This window comes from Anguilla anguilla, chromosome 3, assembly GCF_013347855.1.
Source record: "Anguilla anguilla isolate fAngAng1 chromosome 3, fAngAng1.pri, whole genome shotgun sequence".
In the NCBI taxonomy this organism is placed as follows: Eukaryota; Metazoa; Chordata; class Actinopteri; order Anguilliformes; family Anguillidae; genus Anguilla; species Anguilla anguilla.
This window is the reverse complement of record NC_049203.1, coordinates 35,132,380-35,149,790: the sequence shown is the minus strand read 5'-3', so window position 1 is coordinate 35,149,790 and position 17,411 is coordinate 35,132,380. Positions and strand designations below refer to the sequence as shown.

General features: G+C 38.1%; 1 protein-coding gene across 4 annotated transcripts; it reads left to right on the top strand.

Moving 5' to 3' along the window:
- The first annotated feature begins 4,870 nt into the window (after positions 1-4,870).
- LOC118224173 (nucleoporin NUP35-like) lies at positions 4,871-16,790 on the top strand. Of its 4 annotated transcripts, none has more exons than XM_035411426.1 (9): positions 4,871-5,144; positions 7,352-7,409; positions 8,663-8,790; positions 8,894-8,951; positions 10,709-10,850; positions 11,587-11,656; positions 13,507-13,635; positions 14,029-14,184; positions 14,502-14,579. In XM_035411426.1, exons 1-9 carry the CDS (start codon positions 5,130-5,132, stop codon positions 14,577-14,579), a joined length of 834 nt encoding a protein of 277 aa, XP_035267317.1. In that variant the 5' UTR covers positions 4,871-5,129. The 4 variants fall into 4 exon arrangements, with proteins under 4 accessions (XP_035267317.1, XP_035267316.1, XP_035267318.1 ...); XM_035411425.1 differs by having other exon boundaries at positions 7,242-7,409; XM_035411424.1 differs by lacking the exon at positions 4,871-5,144 and adding an exon at positions 6,823-6,835 and having other exon boundaries at positions 7,242-7,409; positions 14,502-16,790.
- Positions 16,791-17,411: the final 621 nt, after the last annotated feature.

Genomic DNA, 17,411 nt, shown 5'->3' with positions numbered 1-17,411 from the left:
ACTATCAGAAAGTTAATTTAAGGGAATTTGCATCCACATCCCTGTAGGAATTACAGTTTTTTAATACATAGTCCCCCCATTTTTGGGGACCAAAAGTAATTGAACAAATGATTTTAATATAAAAATTTTAAAAAGTCATATTTAGTACTTGCTTTGGAAATGCTTTGGATTTGAAATGACTACCCAAAGTCAGTAATCCACAGAAATTACCAGATGCTGCGTATCTTCTCTGGTGGTGCTCTGCCAGGCATGTACTACAGCCATTTACAGTTCCTGTTTGTTTTGGGGGATTTTTTGATTTCATTTTTGTCTTCAGCAAGTGAAACACATGGTCAGTTGGATTCGGTCAGGTGATTGACTGAGCCATTAAAGGACATTACACTTTTTGCCTTTTGGCTGCTTTATATTTGGAATCATTGTCCTGTTTCAAGATGAAGCACTATCCACTGAGTTTTGAGGTGTTACACAAAATAAAAATAAATGTTATAGAAAAACAAACTTTTTAAATGATTTGTTTTAAAAGACATCTGTGTGATCGGTCCAATCAATAGAAAATGGGCTTTAATCTATGCCATTCCACAACAGCTCCCTGCAATTTTACTAATTATTATCACCATTATTTTCTCCTACAAATACTTGTGTTCCTTTCCTTTGTGCTCATGAAACTGGGTACGTCAGTATGTACTGTATTAAATAATGGGCAAATACTCCAGAGATACTAATTACAGTTTGCACACAAAGATGCTGTTCAAATTCAGGGCTACATGTGCCATGAATACTTCAAGTCCAAAAGTAAATTACCAGAAACCAGACAGAGCTCAAGTCAACCCCTATTGTATATTACCTTGATGGTATGTTACCTTTTCATTTAATTCATATAAAATCACAACATTCATGAATAAACATTTTATCACAGTATTCACTCAACTCCATGGCATTTAATCCAAACATGGGAAAATTTATTGGGCTTTCAGTGTTTGCATGCAATGAGATCGTTCAACAAAACACTGTAAATTACATTTACAGTAAATGTATAGGACATGAGTGCCATAGTGTTTGTTTTTTTATCCAGCAGCCAATTAAGACCTTAAGAATAAGTTGGGTTGGCCAATAAATGAATCAAATCACTCGTTATTAAAACATACCAAAAACAGCCAGACGCTGTGGCCCTTCAAGACCGGAATCTGACACCCCTGCTGTAGGAAGTACTTCCCTGAATGAACAGAACCTTGTGGGAGCTTGCTTGGTGAGACCATCACAATACACCAAATCAACAATAGTGCTGCTAAATCTGAACCAGAGGGCACAGGACATGGGCGTGGGCTTTGATTTAGAGTACCATAAACCTGCCACAGATAAGCAATTACAAGTACTTTTATTTATGACCAGAACCATGTAGAAGATGTAACTCACATCCACAGGCTGACAGCCATGGTCAGGAATTTGTTCTGGTCACAATAGTCATGCAGTCACACCACATTTGGGGCTAGTCAGGCAGACCAAAAGGCAATGGAGCACAAGTCCTTTTTAGGTGAACATTTGTTCCTGACTCTTAGTACATAGTTATGAAATGATGTAAATGCTGTCAACGAAAGGCCAAAATTGTGTGGGTGGACTCAGTTTATGTGGTGAGCTGGTTAATGGCATGAAGAGACAGAAAGTATATTCACAGATGTGTGACTGTATTTAGAGCTATTTGCATTTTGTCCCAATCCTGGTGTTACACCATCATTCTCCCTCTTCACCATGAAAAAATAACATGGCTTTTAAACAGAGAAATAGAGTTTACAGAGAAGTAGTGGTTTCCTTTGTTGTGTGTGTAGGTTATTCACATTACAATCACTTAGACTCTCTTATCCAGAGTGACATACAGAAGTGGAGAAAATCAGTGTAACTTTCAGGAGCACAAAAGTGCAATATCACCAAGAAGGCACAGTGAGGATCGTGCAAATAATGAGCAGAGATGTGGCTGATTATGTATTCTGTTGAATTTACTAAAGTTTGCACATTTAACGAGGTTTTATTATGCGTGAAATGCCCCTAAAGAGCAGGTGTAAATCAAAGCACAAGCAAAATGAAGTTATAGGCCTTGAAGATGAACTGAGAGAATCTTTGCCACAGGAAGCACACTATTTCAATTCCTTGGGCAGAAACTCATCAAATAGTACAGATTAAGCAGTCACAAAATAAAGACTGGGTGTTTGTCACAGAAAAAAATAGCTAAATTCACAAAGCAGTCAAAACTGGAAAAAGAGCCAGAAATCACAGAGTGTTTAAACAAATTCATTTATTAAATTAACCAACAGATTTCATGCGGAATAGTAGGAGATGATTGAAAAAACATGCGTAACTGTAGCAACAGTAACAAGCACTTGAAATATTTAAAAAATCATGACAGTTGCTGCTAGTAAAAAATACAAGTAAATGCATTGATAGGCAGGTGCATTTAGTAGTTGTTGTCCACCATAGAAAGTCTGTGCTTTTTTGCATTTAACAGAACATTGTTAGAAACACAGTGTGCTCAAATTGCATTACTAAAATAATACAAAAAGGGTTACCATGTGTTTGTTTTTATTTCTTTAAAATTAGATTTAGTACATGTTGTAGCCTACATTGTCAGGTTTGAGCCGTTCACAATGTTACTGACAATGTTACCATAGCTATGGGAGAAGGAGCTAGCAGCATCAGGACTGTTGACGGGCCGTCAAACGTTTAATCACTGACTGCAGGCTGTATTATAGTTACCAAAAAAGGGAACTGCCAAAAAATCATGGAATTCCTGACACCTGTGACAAAAAACCAGCCATAGAAATAATTTTAAAAAATTACATAGAACCTCTCGCATGATGTTCCCATTCCATCCTGGCAATAGTCAAGCTCCTTGCAACATTACACACATTCACACATTCTCACATCTGGATTATTTAAATCGACAATTGCCACCAAATATGAAATATCACAGTCCACATTTTGTCCTGCACTGCCCATAGTGTTTCATACGCAAAATGTGTTAAGTTGGGAGTCCCATTTGCTGATCGTGTAATTAGCTGTAGCCTTAGTAAATAAGACATTAATTTCACACAGACTGCACACACATCAACATGCCCTCATCAGGCCACATTTTGTGCTATGATTTTTATATACGTACATCTAGCCTATTGGCTCCTATGTGTATGCAGTATCTGCCCAGTCATCAAGAAGCCCTGTGTAATGATTAGCCCTCAGATAAGGTCTTATACCAATAGAGGGCCCGTGATGGCTCATCAAAGCTTTTAACCTTCTGTCTCAAATCATGATACAATGTTTTGGCATTAAATAATTATACAGAAGTCTTTTTTATCAAAAAGGTTAAGTCAAGTGATTACCCCATATAGGTGCATGCATCTGCTTGCTGTCCGCACCTTAAAAAAATGACCACAATACACAATACAAAATATACATTTTTAAAATTATTTTACTTACAGTCTTAACAACTCTTTTTATTTTGTTTTTATGTTGTTTATGAAATGTCACAATATTAATATACGTGCCCGGGGAAGTCCTGGTAAAACCTCAACCAAACTCATGCTTTAAAGAGTCCTATATGCCGTAGCATTGTAATTACTTGTCAAGTATGTGAGGGTAACTGTGGTTTCCTTTTTGGGTATAGAAGAATTATTCATTCAGCTTTTTATTTGTCATGGCTGCTGTACAAACTTGTATGATTGAACAAATTAGCCTTTGTCTGTGACTTGAGATTTTGTGGTTTCCTTTCAATCATCAGCAAAATTCAGCCTCGAAAACAGTTGAGTCTTTAGCTAATCAATGGCTGAAATGAATTGTTTAATTAGTCAAAAACAGCAAAACCAGGACTCTCATGTGACACCCCTGTTCTAATGGATTCCTTTACCATTTTATTGAGGTTCAGTGTAGTTTCATTCAATTACTATTTTCTTACCTGAGTCACTCTCATGTTTGCTTTTGTGGTATCGTCAACTGGTTTTACTTTACTTGAAAAGTACCCTGTGTGGGAAAGGCACTAAGTTTAATCGAAGATCCTGGGTGTAACTAATGACAAAAAGAAAAATCGATACAGAGGGCCAAGAGCATGGCTCAAAAAGTACATTTCTTGTTGCAATGTCCCTATGCTTTTATGTGTTAATACAACTGCAGTGCACTGAGCAGCAACTGAAAACAGTGAAATAAAAAAACTGCTGCCATTTTCTGTGTTGTAGTTAAACTAATTATAGGCCATTAAATATGCATTAAATTGCAACACTCATTTCTCATTACCGTTTGAAATGACGTACTCTTTTGAAGAATATTCTGTGTTTTCTGTGAAACCCAGTGTTGCTCTAATAAAAGAATACATTAGTTACAAGGTGTTACAGCACACCGATGCCAGAACTTACAGACAAGCTGCCAGCTTGAGATCACGCCAGCAGACTGGGGTGGGATTTTCCACCCTGGAGAAAAAGAAATCACTGGGCAAGCAAAAGGTCATAGCTGGAGGCCTAGTTTTCACTGGCAGGAGTAACAGAAACCTGGACATTTTCTGCAGGTCTTTTAGCAGTCTTGTGGTTTCTCCCAGGTTGTAATGTCCCACCATAACATTTATAGTGTGTGTTTGTGTGTGTGAGAGAGAGAGAGAGTGAGAGAGAGAGAGAGAGAGAGAGAATTATACTTTTACCTCTGTTAAACCATTGTATAATCCGCTGCATTTACTTCAATGCAGTCTTCTGGGTAGCTCTACTGTAGAATGTGCCAAAGGAGGCAGCTGGTTATTTTTAATGATATGCGATTTTGTTCCAATGCGTGTGAATGTGTAAGGGATCATGTGATCTGTGTCTGGTGGCGTATCCGCGGTGACAGCAGGCCGAGGCCTGTTCCGGTGCCTCCGCCAGGACACACTCTGCGTACTGGGAAGGCCATTTCTTGGGAGGAAATGGTTTGATGTGTTGCCATGGCTGTCGTATCCCTGGATATTATGTCTCTCATTATCTGTGCAGTCGGCCAGAGGAGGCTTTGAACCGCCTCTTCCCTTCCAGAACACAGGAAATGCAGAACTGCGCCCAGATAGGAAAACAGGCAGAGGTGCTCCAGGACAGCACCCACAGGGGGAGGAGCTGAGAAGAAGCAGATATGGCAGGATGGGATACAGGAAGGTATTGCAATGGTGTTGCGTGTGTGTGTGTTTGTACGTCCTTGCGTCTGTGTGTGGCTGGTTGAGGGGTTAGGGCATTAGAAACATAAGGTCCTGTCCTGTTTTGTGTCTAAGAAAATGAAAAATATGAATTTCTGTATGCAATCTACCAGGCAGACCAGCTCACGTGTCTCTAGCAAAACTGGTTAGCTCTTTACTGCCACCTGGTGAAAGAAAAATAACAATGAAAATCTAAAATAAAAGCTGTCGCAATAAGTTTAAATCTATATGACTGTATTCGTATTTTTTTTAAAACAAGCAAAATTCAGATAGTTCAGGTCAAAAAGCCTTGTTCTGTCAAAACCATTATTGTATTTATTGAATACACTGCTAAACTGGAGTGCTTGCTTGGAAAACTTCTTGCTTGTGATAAGCAAACAAATATAATGTTCCTTGCAAATATAAAATCTCCAGTGCTTTGTTTATACATATTTGCCTGTTTTGAGTGTTTCTCATGCTGTGAAGTCAACAGCGGCTGCTGGATCAGACAAGAGTCTCTTCACCCACCATCATAAATCTGTAAGAAGGATGATGGGATTGTAATTCAAACAATGGCAATGAATTTCTTCAATGTAATGTGTGTTCTTCTTCATTCCATGATTGAGCTAACATACCAAAGTTTACATCAAAGTTGTTTATAATGGTGTTGAACTGAACTAAATTTAATTTACCCTAAATTAGATCTTTGATCCTCTCTGCTACATTATCAAATATTTGCTGGAAAATAAAGACCAGAATTTAATGTCAATGGTAAAATAGTTCCTGCTCTAATGTGTTTTATTATTAAATTATATTAAACGAATTTGCTCCAGAAACCTGCCTATGCTGCACAGTTGTATGAGCAATACAAGCCAATTGTTAAGAAAAACAGAACAATCACTGGGTGCTCAAATATAGAAATAACTGCAAGCTCTGGAGATCAGGAAAAACCAACAAGGTGCTCATTGAACAAAAGGGCAGAGATAACTCGAAGGGAGCAAAGAAGGGTGCCTCAGTGCAAAAAGTATAAAACTGGGCTTACTTCAATGCAGTTCAAGGCACTCTCGTTGGAGGAAGGAATGAGTGAATAATAATATAAGATAATAATTTCAACTATGAATACGCCAATTTATATGTATGTGCCCTTTGATTACTTATTTAATAGTCTGTTCAAGAATTGTAACCCATGCAAACGAATTGAATTTTGATTCTAACTGGTAGACCTAATGTGTGGACGTAGGCTAATGTCATGCTCAAGCATGGCTTGCAGTAAATGGATACAAGAGATATGGAAATGAAATAAAAAAAATACCCCTTGTTATTGAACCTGATGTGATTTGACAGTGAGTTGGAATTTGACTTAATATACAACACATGTCCCAAAATTGTGTGTAGTCATTTTTCTGGCAAAAAAAAAAACAACAAACATTTTGTTTTTCCATTGTTTTGCAATTCCCATCGAGATGGCAATCCCCCCCTCCGTTCTGACGTAGATACAGTCCCATCATCCTTCGGTGCGGATGAGGCACTGTTTCCGGAATTTAAAAAAAACGAGCTGCTGGCTTGGCTGGCTTGGCTAGTTGGGTAACTGGCGTCTATCTTTGAATGTGCAGTCTGTGTTCGACGATAAACAGTAACTTGTTATCTGGCATTCGTTAGCTATGGAGTTTCAAGGTGGGTCTTGTTCCTTGAGTGCCTAGATGTGTATATCTGACTTGACGCTAGCTCGTCAGCTTAGATTACAAAGTAGTCTAACCACTGCCGCCAAATAACGTTGCTAATTCACTACATTAGCTGTTGTGAAACGAATTTAGTGTATAAATGTGGAAATATATTATTATCCTTGGATTGTAAAAAAATACGCTGCCAAAGCTAACGGTGCATCTATGTAGCGACAGTTAGCTGAGAGTCACGCAGAGCAACATGTTACCTAGCTAAATAGACCCTAAGCGCGTGGTACAAGATTGACAAGCCAACTGGTTTACTAGGGTTACGTGTGTTGTGTATTGCTACATACTGTAAATACGCGCATGAATGTATAGCTACTTTGATACGCTTAGCTATGTGTTTAAATATGCAGGTACAGAACCAATGACTCTGGGTTCTCCAACCACACCGAAACCCGCACCTGGTGCCCAGTTCTTACCAGGGTTTCTAATGGGAGATCTGCCAATACCTGTCACTCCACAGCCAAGGACCATTGGTGGTGCCGGTGGTGCAATAGAACTACGGTCGGCTCTCCTAGCCGGTGAGACTCACTCATAGTCATTGTGGCCCCAATTATAATCTTTAACTACTACTCCGTTCACCCTTTGATTACATGGCATAGATATTTTTGGTTAAAAAAAAAAATATATATATTTAATTTATTTTGCAAATGGGGCTCTTCAAAACTCTTTTTGTTTATAAATGTGGGGAATCAAAAGCTATTGACTAAGGAAAGAGCTAGAAGTACAGAATAGTGAGGGCACAGTGATAGTGAGGGCACAGGGGAGCAGTTTCCTGCACCAGACACGCATGGAGTTTCTGACTGCCCGGCTTAATTTAAACTGCTCCTAACACTGTTAATAAATTAATTTGTGAACATGTGCACATCTGTTTTATTGCATCATAGACGATGGTGCTGTTTTTTTTTTGTTGTTTCTTCCGTCTGCCACTAAAAATCTTGAATATCCTGAGTTTCTGAGGTATCATAACAGAGCATGAATTGGCCTCATTTCTTGGCAACAAATGCACATATATTTGGCTTTACCCTGCTTTCCATCAGCGTGGTACAGCAAAATGCTTCTCACCAATTCACCGAATTTGCAAATCACATTTCCTTGGCAAACAGTAAAGAACAACATTAAAAAAAGCTTGTCCAAAATTGGGTGCTTTGGGAGTTTGTTTTGATCAGGACCATCAAAGTTAAGCCACTTATCTTATGTACATAGAATGTCTTGTTGTCAAGTTTGGTGTTTTTAGATGCAATGCTAGCAATATAAAGGTGTTTTAAATAATGCATTTCTACTGGTCAGAGAGCAAATAGCCATGTTTGTTTGTTTTAATTTGTGTCTGTACACTAAGCTCACTTTCAGAGCATATTAAAAAATAAAATAAAAGCATCTTAATAGATAACTTGTGCACATTGCTGGGTTTTCTGCAGAAAACTGAAAACACTGTTAATGCCTAATACAGGAATTGCACCCATATATGCAATTAAATTGGTAAACAACTATATGTTTTAGCTGTCTGGTAATAATTGTCAACCTATCTTAAAATATTGAATGTTAGGCTCCATCTGATGTTTAATCTGTGCAGTTTATCCGTTTAAATTTACCATGGTCATTCTTGGCCTTTTATCATATCCTGTTTACATGTTCAGTAGTTTACTACTTGATCTAATTCAAAATTGCCAGACACTCAGTTTAATCTGTAGATTGCACAGACATTAAGTAAAATGCACAATGAGGATGATGATAATGATGAGGTAGAGGCCCTATTCCTTTTATCCCTTGTCAGGTGGGTCACCACCCCAGCCTGTGGTCCCCACGCCTAAGGACAAGAGTGGTGCCCCCCCAGTGAGGAGCATATATGATGATCTTGCCAGTCCAGGAATTGGAATCTCTCCGCTCAGCTCATTCAAGCAAGTATGCATGTGCTCTCTCTGTGTGTCTGAGATGTGTCTAAACTACTGTGTATCTGCCCGTTGCCTTGTATGTACTCATTTCAATGCCTTTCCCCATCCCTCAGCCATTCTCAGTTACACAAACCCCATTGTCTGAATTTGTGGCTACCGCACCAGGATCAAGTGAGTACCTATTACTTATTTTACTAGCTTAACTTGGGTACTCATGTACTCTCAATACTGCCCTACAAAGGCAAAAGACCTTAACTCGCCAGAGTGTAGAACTGAGAAAAATGACTTTAAAGTTGTTTTGTTGTCCAGCCAAATGAACTGTGGGAAGAATATTGGAAATGTGGCAATTCTTTGTTTTTTTAATGAAGTTATTTATCTACATAAAAATCTTGAGCTCCAACTTGACCCTTGACCCTTATTTGGAAGTTAATGTACTCTGCCTTTGCATTGTCTGCAAAATAATAAGGGGTAATGCCAAGGCAAAAGGCATTAACTTCCATTTGATCGCTCATTTGGTTGCTGATCACTATATAAAATCAGTATATGATAATAATGATAACATCTACATAAAATCTAGTGATCATGGCACAATTAGGTTTAGATTAGATTCATTGTTTTTCTGACATGACAAATGTAGACACAGATGACATTGATCAAACAAAATAGTTTTGCATGTGGGAGGATAACGTTTTGCAGTCAATTTATTGAGTGCAATGTTTACTAACCCAACGAATAGTAAAGGATACAAGACTCGTGTTTTGGATTTAATTGGATGAATGCCAGAGTAGGATACTCAAGGATGACTCATGTTATGGATTTAACGTGTTGAACGCCAGCGAGTAATGCTCAAAACTCATGTTGTGGATTTAACTTCTCAAAGGACGTTGTTTGCAATGGATTTTTATCAGGTTACAAAAAAAAGGTAGGCTATCTATTTAATTGTGAATTGTTACTGCTGAGCTTGTGTGTGTGTGTGATTAGGCTATTTAGGAGGTGTGTCGTGTGTCTATGCGAGCCCTAACCCACTCGCGCTGTTTCCCTGGCTGTCAGTGTCGGGCTGGCACTGACTAGCCTGCATGACACGAAAAAAGAATTAATTGCGTATGATTTACGATTACTTATAGCTTGCAAGCCATCTAGTTATTGTTTGTTTCCAATGCTTTCTTTGCATTCTGATCGCAAATGGGAGCAATTTGGTTTTGTTTGTGAAGTAGTTAGCCTAAGCTAGCTAACGCTAGCTCGCGCTAGCTAGGTAGCTAACAAGTAATTTGAGTAGACTATCTATCTATCTATCTATCTATCTATCTATCAATCAGCCTAATCTTTCTAACCTTGATTTTGGTGGGTGCGTTTCAAAGCCATCTCTACCAACATTTTCCCTCGAGAGCAATGGGCCATTCTTAAAAGCTAGATGCAACGTTAGTAAAAACAACCACTGCAACACTATATTTGCTTTACACTTTATTCAAGCTTGACTGTGTGTGTCTCAGAAATTCTTCGATGACACATAGGCATAACACCGTAACTCCAGCGCGATAAACAGTAACTTCACTTTGATGCGCAGCAAAAACAAAGGCAGAGTACCTTAAGTTAAGGCTTAACTCAATTTGAGCGTTCCGGAGTGCAGCGAAAGAAAGACAAAGAACCGTAACTGATGTTACGGGATTCTGCCTTGGCTTCTTTAGGGCTTTGGAAGTTACGGCAAAGACAACCCACTATTTTCTCCAAAAAACAACAAAATTGACTCAAGATATTTGTCCACACGATAAAGCAGATCTTTAATGTTCCAAAAATGACAATAGCCAAAATTGAAGTTATGGCCTTTTGCCTTTGCACGGCAGAATACTGCATTACATTTATTGCACAACAGCTATTTTTGGGAACATCTTAACTTGCCCCCCTGCCCCCCATTGCCCATTGTTTTATAGTATCAATCCTGTTTAGTCCCACTGGCATTGGACAGCAGAGAAAGCCTGCACTCTCCCCAGCCCAAGTTGATCCTTTCTACACGCAAGGAGATGCTTTGTCTGCAGAAGATCACCTGGATGATACGTGGGTCACAGTTTTTGGGTGAGCCTACACAGTGTGAATTGTGTTTACTGGCCATTTTTAAAGTTACTGTACTGCAAAATAAATAACATGCATGCTCCTATTTAAAAGTGGCCAGTCGCTTCTGAAAATATATTTTATTTCATATAATAGCAGCAGGATGGGAAATTAACACCCGCTGCCTGCCAGATGCGGGTGACTTGGTTAGAGAAGGTTGTCCAGTGCAGTTACATTAGACTACCCAACTATACTAAAGAAAGCAACAAAAGCTAGGCTTGCAGTCACATCTGTGCAGAATGAAAACAAGTCAGGGATTCTTCACGGTAATTAGAAATTTCACGACAACGTTACCTTCTCCCAAAGAACAGCTTCCAGGCCAAGTCGTAAAGCCCAGCCCCTATATTTCTCTTCAGTAGGTGTGGCAACCTGTGACTGCCGTTGTCTGACACCCGCCCATAGATTGTGCGGGACTGCCCACTGTAGTCTTTAGTGAAGCAGGTACCTGGAGCATTTGCAGTAGATTGGGGCTATATCTCTCCGCTCACTACAGGTGGAGAGTTTTTAATAGAGCGCATTTTAATCAGGAGGACTGCTACTATCCTACAAATAAAAGGTCGATTTAGGGTGAAATTCCCCTTTAATCACCCAACTCTGAATTAGCCTGTACTGCCAATGTGCACAGTTTCTTTTTTTCAGTTGATTTTATGCACGCAATAGTCTGAAAGGCCTCCTCACTTAATTTTGTTTATTTCCCCAGCTTTCCTCCTGCCTCTGCTTCTTACATCCTACTGCAGTTTGCCCAGTATGGAAACATATTAAAACATGTGGTAAGAACCTAGTTTGGTCTTCATAAAGCTTAACACATGCTCTCAAGCTATTGCTCCATAAATTCAGTATTTCTGAGTAGCTGAATTTAAAAACTTGGGCAGGTGAAATTGAATTCCAGGTACACTAACAAATGTACAGTAACATAGAAATACTTAATTACTTAATACTAAACATGATCACTTATATCATTGTTATTATAGTATGTGTGCTTCACTTAATATATTTATTTTATATGTAGTATGCTAAGAATATTACCCATTTATAATAGAGCATTGATTGTTGATTTAAACGCAATAGTCCAATTTAAATAGTAATACAATATCCAGCAAACATATTTTGCCTATTCCTTGTTTTCAGGCTGCAGGTCTGTCCAAACCCATGACACATGTTCATGATCAGTTGTTACAACTTGTGAATGAGTGACATTAAAAAGTTTAGAAGTACTTTAAATATAATATTGTATCCTAGGCTTACTGTTGAGTTTGTATTAAATCATGTTGTTAAAACAGAATACTTGTCAAGGCTCCAGAGTGCGACCATTTTGGTCGCACATGCAACCAAAAATCTGTCAAGTGCGACTAAACATTTTCATTGGTCGCACCGGTGCACCTGACATTTAGCATGTCTGTCTGTGTGTGTGTATGTGTGTAGCGTTATTTTTTTTCTCCACCCACATTCTGCGAAGACCCGCCCCTACTCTGCCTATGATTGGCTCTGACCCTGATATTATTCTTCGCTGAATGCGGGTGGGGGAAAAAAAATAAGGCGTTGTATTAGTGATGCGTGGATCGCAGTTATATCCGCGGGCACCGCGGTTAATCCGCAGATCGGGCATTCTGATTAATAGCGGACGGGTGAAATAATACATCATTAGTGAGGAAAATATTAATTACATTCTCTAAAATGTGAACATATTTTAAGCTTCATTTTTCGCCAGGAATTAGCAGACTAGACTCTCATTGCGCCAATTGCGGCGTCCATTTGTCTTAAGCAGCAATGGAGGCAAAAAAGATCTGTGAGAAAATTAAAAAAGGAGAATTAAAAACAAAAAAAAGGAAGGGCAGAAAAGTTCCGTGTGGGAGCGATTTGAATACTTAACCATGACGAGTCAAGTGCTGGGTATGTCATATGCAACAGCTGCGAAATAATGAGAAATAACGGTAATGTGTGATCCATGCGGGTCTCTAAATCGGAAAAAAAATAATTAGTTCGGGTGGAGGATTTATGCGTACATGCGGATTTGGATGACGTCAGAGCCGATCCGCTCATCACTAGTGTGTGTGTGTGAAACCGCGCCCTGTACTCCTCCGGGAGCAGCGCACACTTGTTTGAGTTTGATTTATTAATTTGAGTTAATCAAATCTAATTTTTAGTCAATCACTGTAAACATCAGCACTTAAGTTTATTTTTTAAACAATTGAGGTTATTGCAATTTCTTGTTTGTGCCGTGCTCCTTTATTCCTATAACATTTATCTGCACCTTTATACCTGTTTTCAATCATTTACATAATGTGTTATGAAATTACCAATGTGTATTGGAACTGACAAAAAAGGTAGGCTAACGCTTAAAATGTATTATTGCGGCACCAAAAGGCGCGGTGAAAAATTTTGGGTGCACCTAAATTATGTGCTGGTGCACCTAAATGAAAAAGTTAGGCGCACCAGTGCAACCAATGTAAAAAGTTAGTCTGGAGCCCTACTTGTATTTTATTGTGTGCAACGAGGATTGTGCTCTAGTGTTATCAATATCTCATGGCGCTAATCAAACCATCATGCTATCTTGATAACTTTTGTTAGTTTGTACATGCCAAATTTTATGATTGCCAGCATATCTTTTCCCCTCCCACAGATGTCAAACACTGGAAACTGGATGCATATACATTATCAGTCTAAACTACAGGCTAGAAAAGCACTCAGCAAAGATGGGAAAATCTTTGGGGAATCCATCATGATCGGGGTTAAACCTTGCATAGACAAGGTAAGTAAGCCAGTCACAAGTGGTTCAGTTTTCACTTCAGAAATATAGGAACCACAATGCTTTGTGCTTTTCTTGTACTGTTGGAGTCATACTGGTGTGATATTCAGATTTTATTCTGAACTTTGATTAATTTGTGCATGTTTGAATGGCAAAATACATACAAAAAAAAATCATAGTTGATAGTTGACCAGCTGTTCAGTTTTCATTGTTAAATAAATGTTCATTGTTTTTTTTAAATTAATATGAATGACTACTACTAGTTTAAAAAAAAATACTATTTCATGACAACTAGAGGACTCAAGCAAAACCGAAAGTGATTTTCTCAAATGTTTTCAGAAAAAGATGACTACTTGAAAGTGTGGGCTATTCTTTTTGATTGAATCCTGTTTTCAGAATGTGATGGAGAGCTCCGACAAAGGCCCAGCGTCCTCCAGCACGGCATTCACTCCAGTGAAGGCCAACGGCACCCCCATCCAGCCCTACTCAACCCCATGCTCGGCCATGAGGCCCCTCAGTGCCGCCTACAGGGCGTCCACCAGTGACTACCAGGTACATTCATTCACAGTTACATTTTACAGTATAGTCAATTAGCAGCGCTTTCTGCCAAAGTGACTTAGTAAAATACACATGGTAGGTAACCACCACCACTCGAGATGGACAAATTTACAGTCATATAAGCATATCATGTAATGTGTATCACTTAAAACCATTCTCTATCTCACAGCTATTATGTATTTATTTAAAAGCCGTTGGATATACATTGAAGAACAGTTTCAGTGTTTATTCAGTTGGATGGTGGCCTAATGGCCTTATGCTTACTACCTTTGGAATGCCTGCACTCATATCTAAAAATCCTGTGTCTCTAGGTTGTTTCTGATCAACAAACACCAAGGAAAGATGACAGCTTTGTTACAAAAGTTTTGGAGTACATGTTTGGCTGGTGAAAGGCTCTATCCTGAGGTCTGAAAGAGTGAATTGCCAACAGAAATTCCTATTGGTTTGTCTTACTTGATGCTCTTGTTTGGTTGTTTTGGAATGCAACTGATGGTAATCCTTTTTGATGTGGGCTTTTGGATACAGAAATCAATACGTGCACTTTATGGTCAATTATGGAAAGTTTAATGGAATATGCATTATGTATAGTATGTATTTGGGTTAGTAATTCATTATAAAGTATGACTAAAATAAGGTGGTAAATGTAGACCAAAACAAATCAAAGAAAAGAGAACTGCAAGCATGTCTTAATATTGACTCATTTGGACTTTTAGGCCACGTTTAAAGAAGCTTAGCTGAAAATTAAAATTTAGATTTGTTCTTTTACAATAGTTGGTATTCATATTGAAAGCTCTTAATTGTTTTACAGACACTGTGCAATTACTTTGCATTGGCATTTAGTGTTCATTAAGCAACAAGAAAAGGTTGTGCTCTGCCAACCAAAACTGTCATTGTCAGCCGATGACAATCCAACCTCATGATGTGTAAGCTGTAGGATGAAGTCTATGCTCGTCGTAGTGATTGAGCCACTCAGGAGCCATTCATGTGATAGTGGTTTTAACCATTGACTCTGAACTTCAGTTAGTCCCTTTAATGAAAAATGCCTGTGACCTTAAACAGATAGTTCGCTGTCTGCTGTTTTTTCAGTGTATGTTATTAATTGGGCCACATAGATTTTCTGTGTGATCATGAAATACAGAGCAGGTTGTATAGCAACATTATGCCTCTAGTGACTATACATATGAGAAGATTAATTTAAAATTTTAAGCGAAGCAATGATTTTGTCTGACTATGAGATTGAAGAAGTTTAGGTACATTGCCAAACCCTGTTTATTCAAGACCAAATTTATAGATGAACATTTGTGATAGATGGAGGCGGAGAGGTTGAAGAGGGAAGGTACATTAGTTCGGATGACTTCCCGTTTGAGGACAACTCTACATTTTCGATAAATCTGGGTTGTATAAAGTTAGTTTGTAAAGGTGATTTGAAGACCATTTCTTCATTTGTTTTACCCTCAAGTTGCTACTGAATTAGTACAAACCATTTGCAGCCCTGTTGATTTGTTGCTGTGAGGTCTTCTCCCTCATGCTATAATTTGCTTCTCCCCACATGTTGTGTTGATATAGGAAGTTATGTCACTTCTTTCATTGAGTGTAGTCTCAGGCTCCATACATAATAGGAAACGGCTCCAACTGAAAATAAGAAATATTTTTATTTTAAAACCTCTGGAGGCATAATGTTACTCTACAAGTGTCTTGAGTTGCATGAAGTGTATTTTTTATCTTAAAACCTCAAACCTCTTTATGCCCGTATACCAGCCAAGCTGGCACATTGTCAGAACCTTCTGTAAATATCTAAAATGAACGCTAAAACTGAAATATTATAGAACACTCCAGAAAGTGAACTATCTTCTAAACGAAAGAGTTTCTCCAGGCAACTGTACTTCATTTCTGCTCTCAGGACTTGTGGAATGATCAGCAACAGGTCAAATTTGTTTTTGAAAGTCTCCAATATTTATGTTAATAGTAAATTGCTTAATCAGGACAGCCACTTGCATGTGATTTGAAGTTTTTAAAAAATGGTCTCCTTGAAGGGACTTGAAGTGTCAATTTATTATCATTTATTATCTAAGCTTTGCCACATGCTAATGGCAGTGTGGAAAAAAAATTGTATGGTTGAGTGAGGATATGAGGTGGAAATGGGTTCCGTGCTTTTTAATGTGTATGTATGTTGATTGAGGTGTGAATTAAATCACTTTTACATTTTCAGTGAAATTACCTTCAGTGTATCCATGATGTGCAGGTGGTTTAATGTCTAAGGAAATATGACAACAAAACCCTCTTGTCTTCAGATCAATGCATTGCATGTTTTTGATCAATGCTTTTTCTGAAATGCACCCAGTGAAGGCCTTAAAAGTTGGTTTTATGTATAACTTACTATATTTATAAATTATATTATTTTGGGGTTTAATGATTGCACATTGTAATTGCTTATGCATTGAAATGCCTTTTGTATTTAAAAGAAATTGTACATTTTTGGAGATTGTGCTGAAATTTTTAAAACTAATAATACATTTTAATATTTCAAAAATGTTTACTACAGTAAAATAACTGTCGCAGTTTCAAAAAGTGTAATAAATAACTTGTCCTTTGAACATCAATGTGAGTTGATGTGGTGTCCTTTTTATTTTATTTGACTAGTACACAACTCATCCCTGTGGAACTTGCCTCAAACAGTTGGTGTTCTACTTCTCTTTGCCATTCTTATGTAATCGACTTTATCACTGGAAAAATGGTGTTGTAGGTACTTTCATTCCTTTAAAGGAGTACTGACCTGCTAAGTTAGATGACAGAAGAATTGTGTGGTTTAAATACACTTCACACATCTAAAACGCAAAATTGTTTCCATTAGCAATTGATTTATAGCACTTATTGTTTGTCACCAAATAAATGTAGTGTAATGTAGTTCTAAAGGTTCAAGTTGTTGCATCTGGTTTGCTCCATCGGGGTTTAGGCCAAAATAATCTGCGAAGTGTATTGTGTGAAATCCTTTGCAAAATGTGCTGTAGAAATAAAATTTGACACTAAGTGATGAAAATGAAACCTCCACAGATGTAAGAGTCAGTGTCACCTATTCCAAACAAATAAACGTGAGATTCAACATTTGTTGAAGTTAGAACATTGTTTATTGCAAAAGAATAAACTAAGATGATGCAATGATACAGTGTGATGTGCTGTACAGTCAAAAAAACTATGCTTTTGGATGCCTGACTAATGCCTGT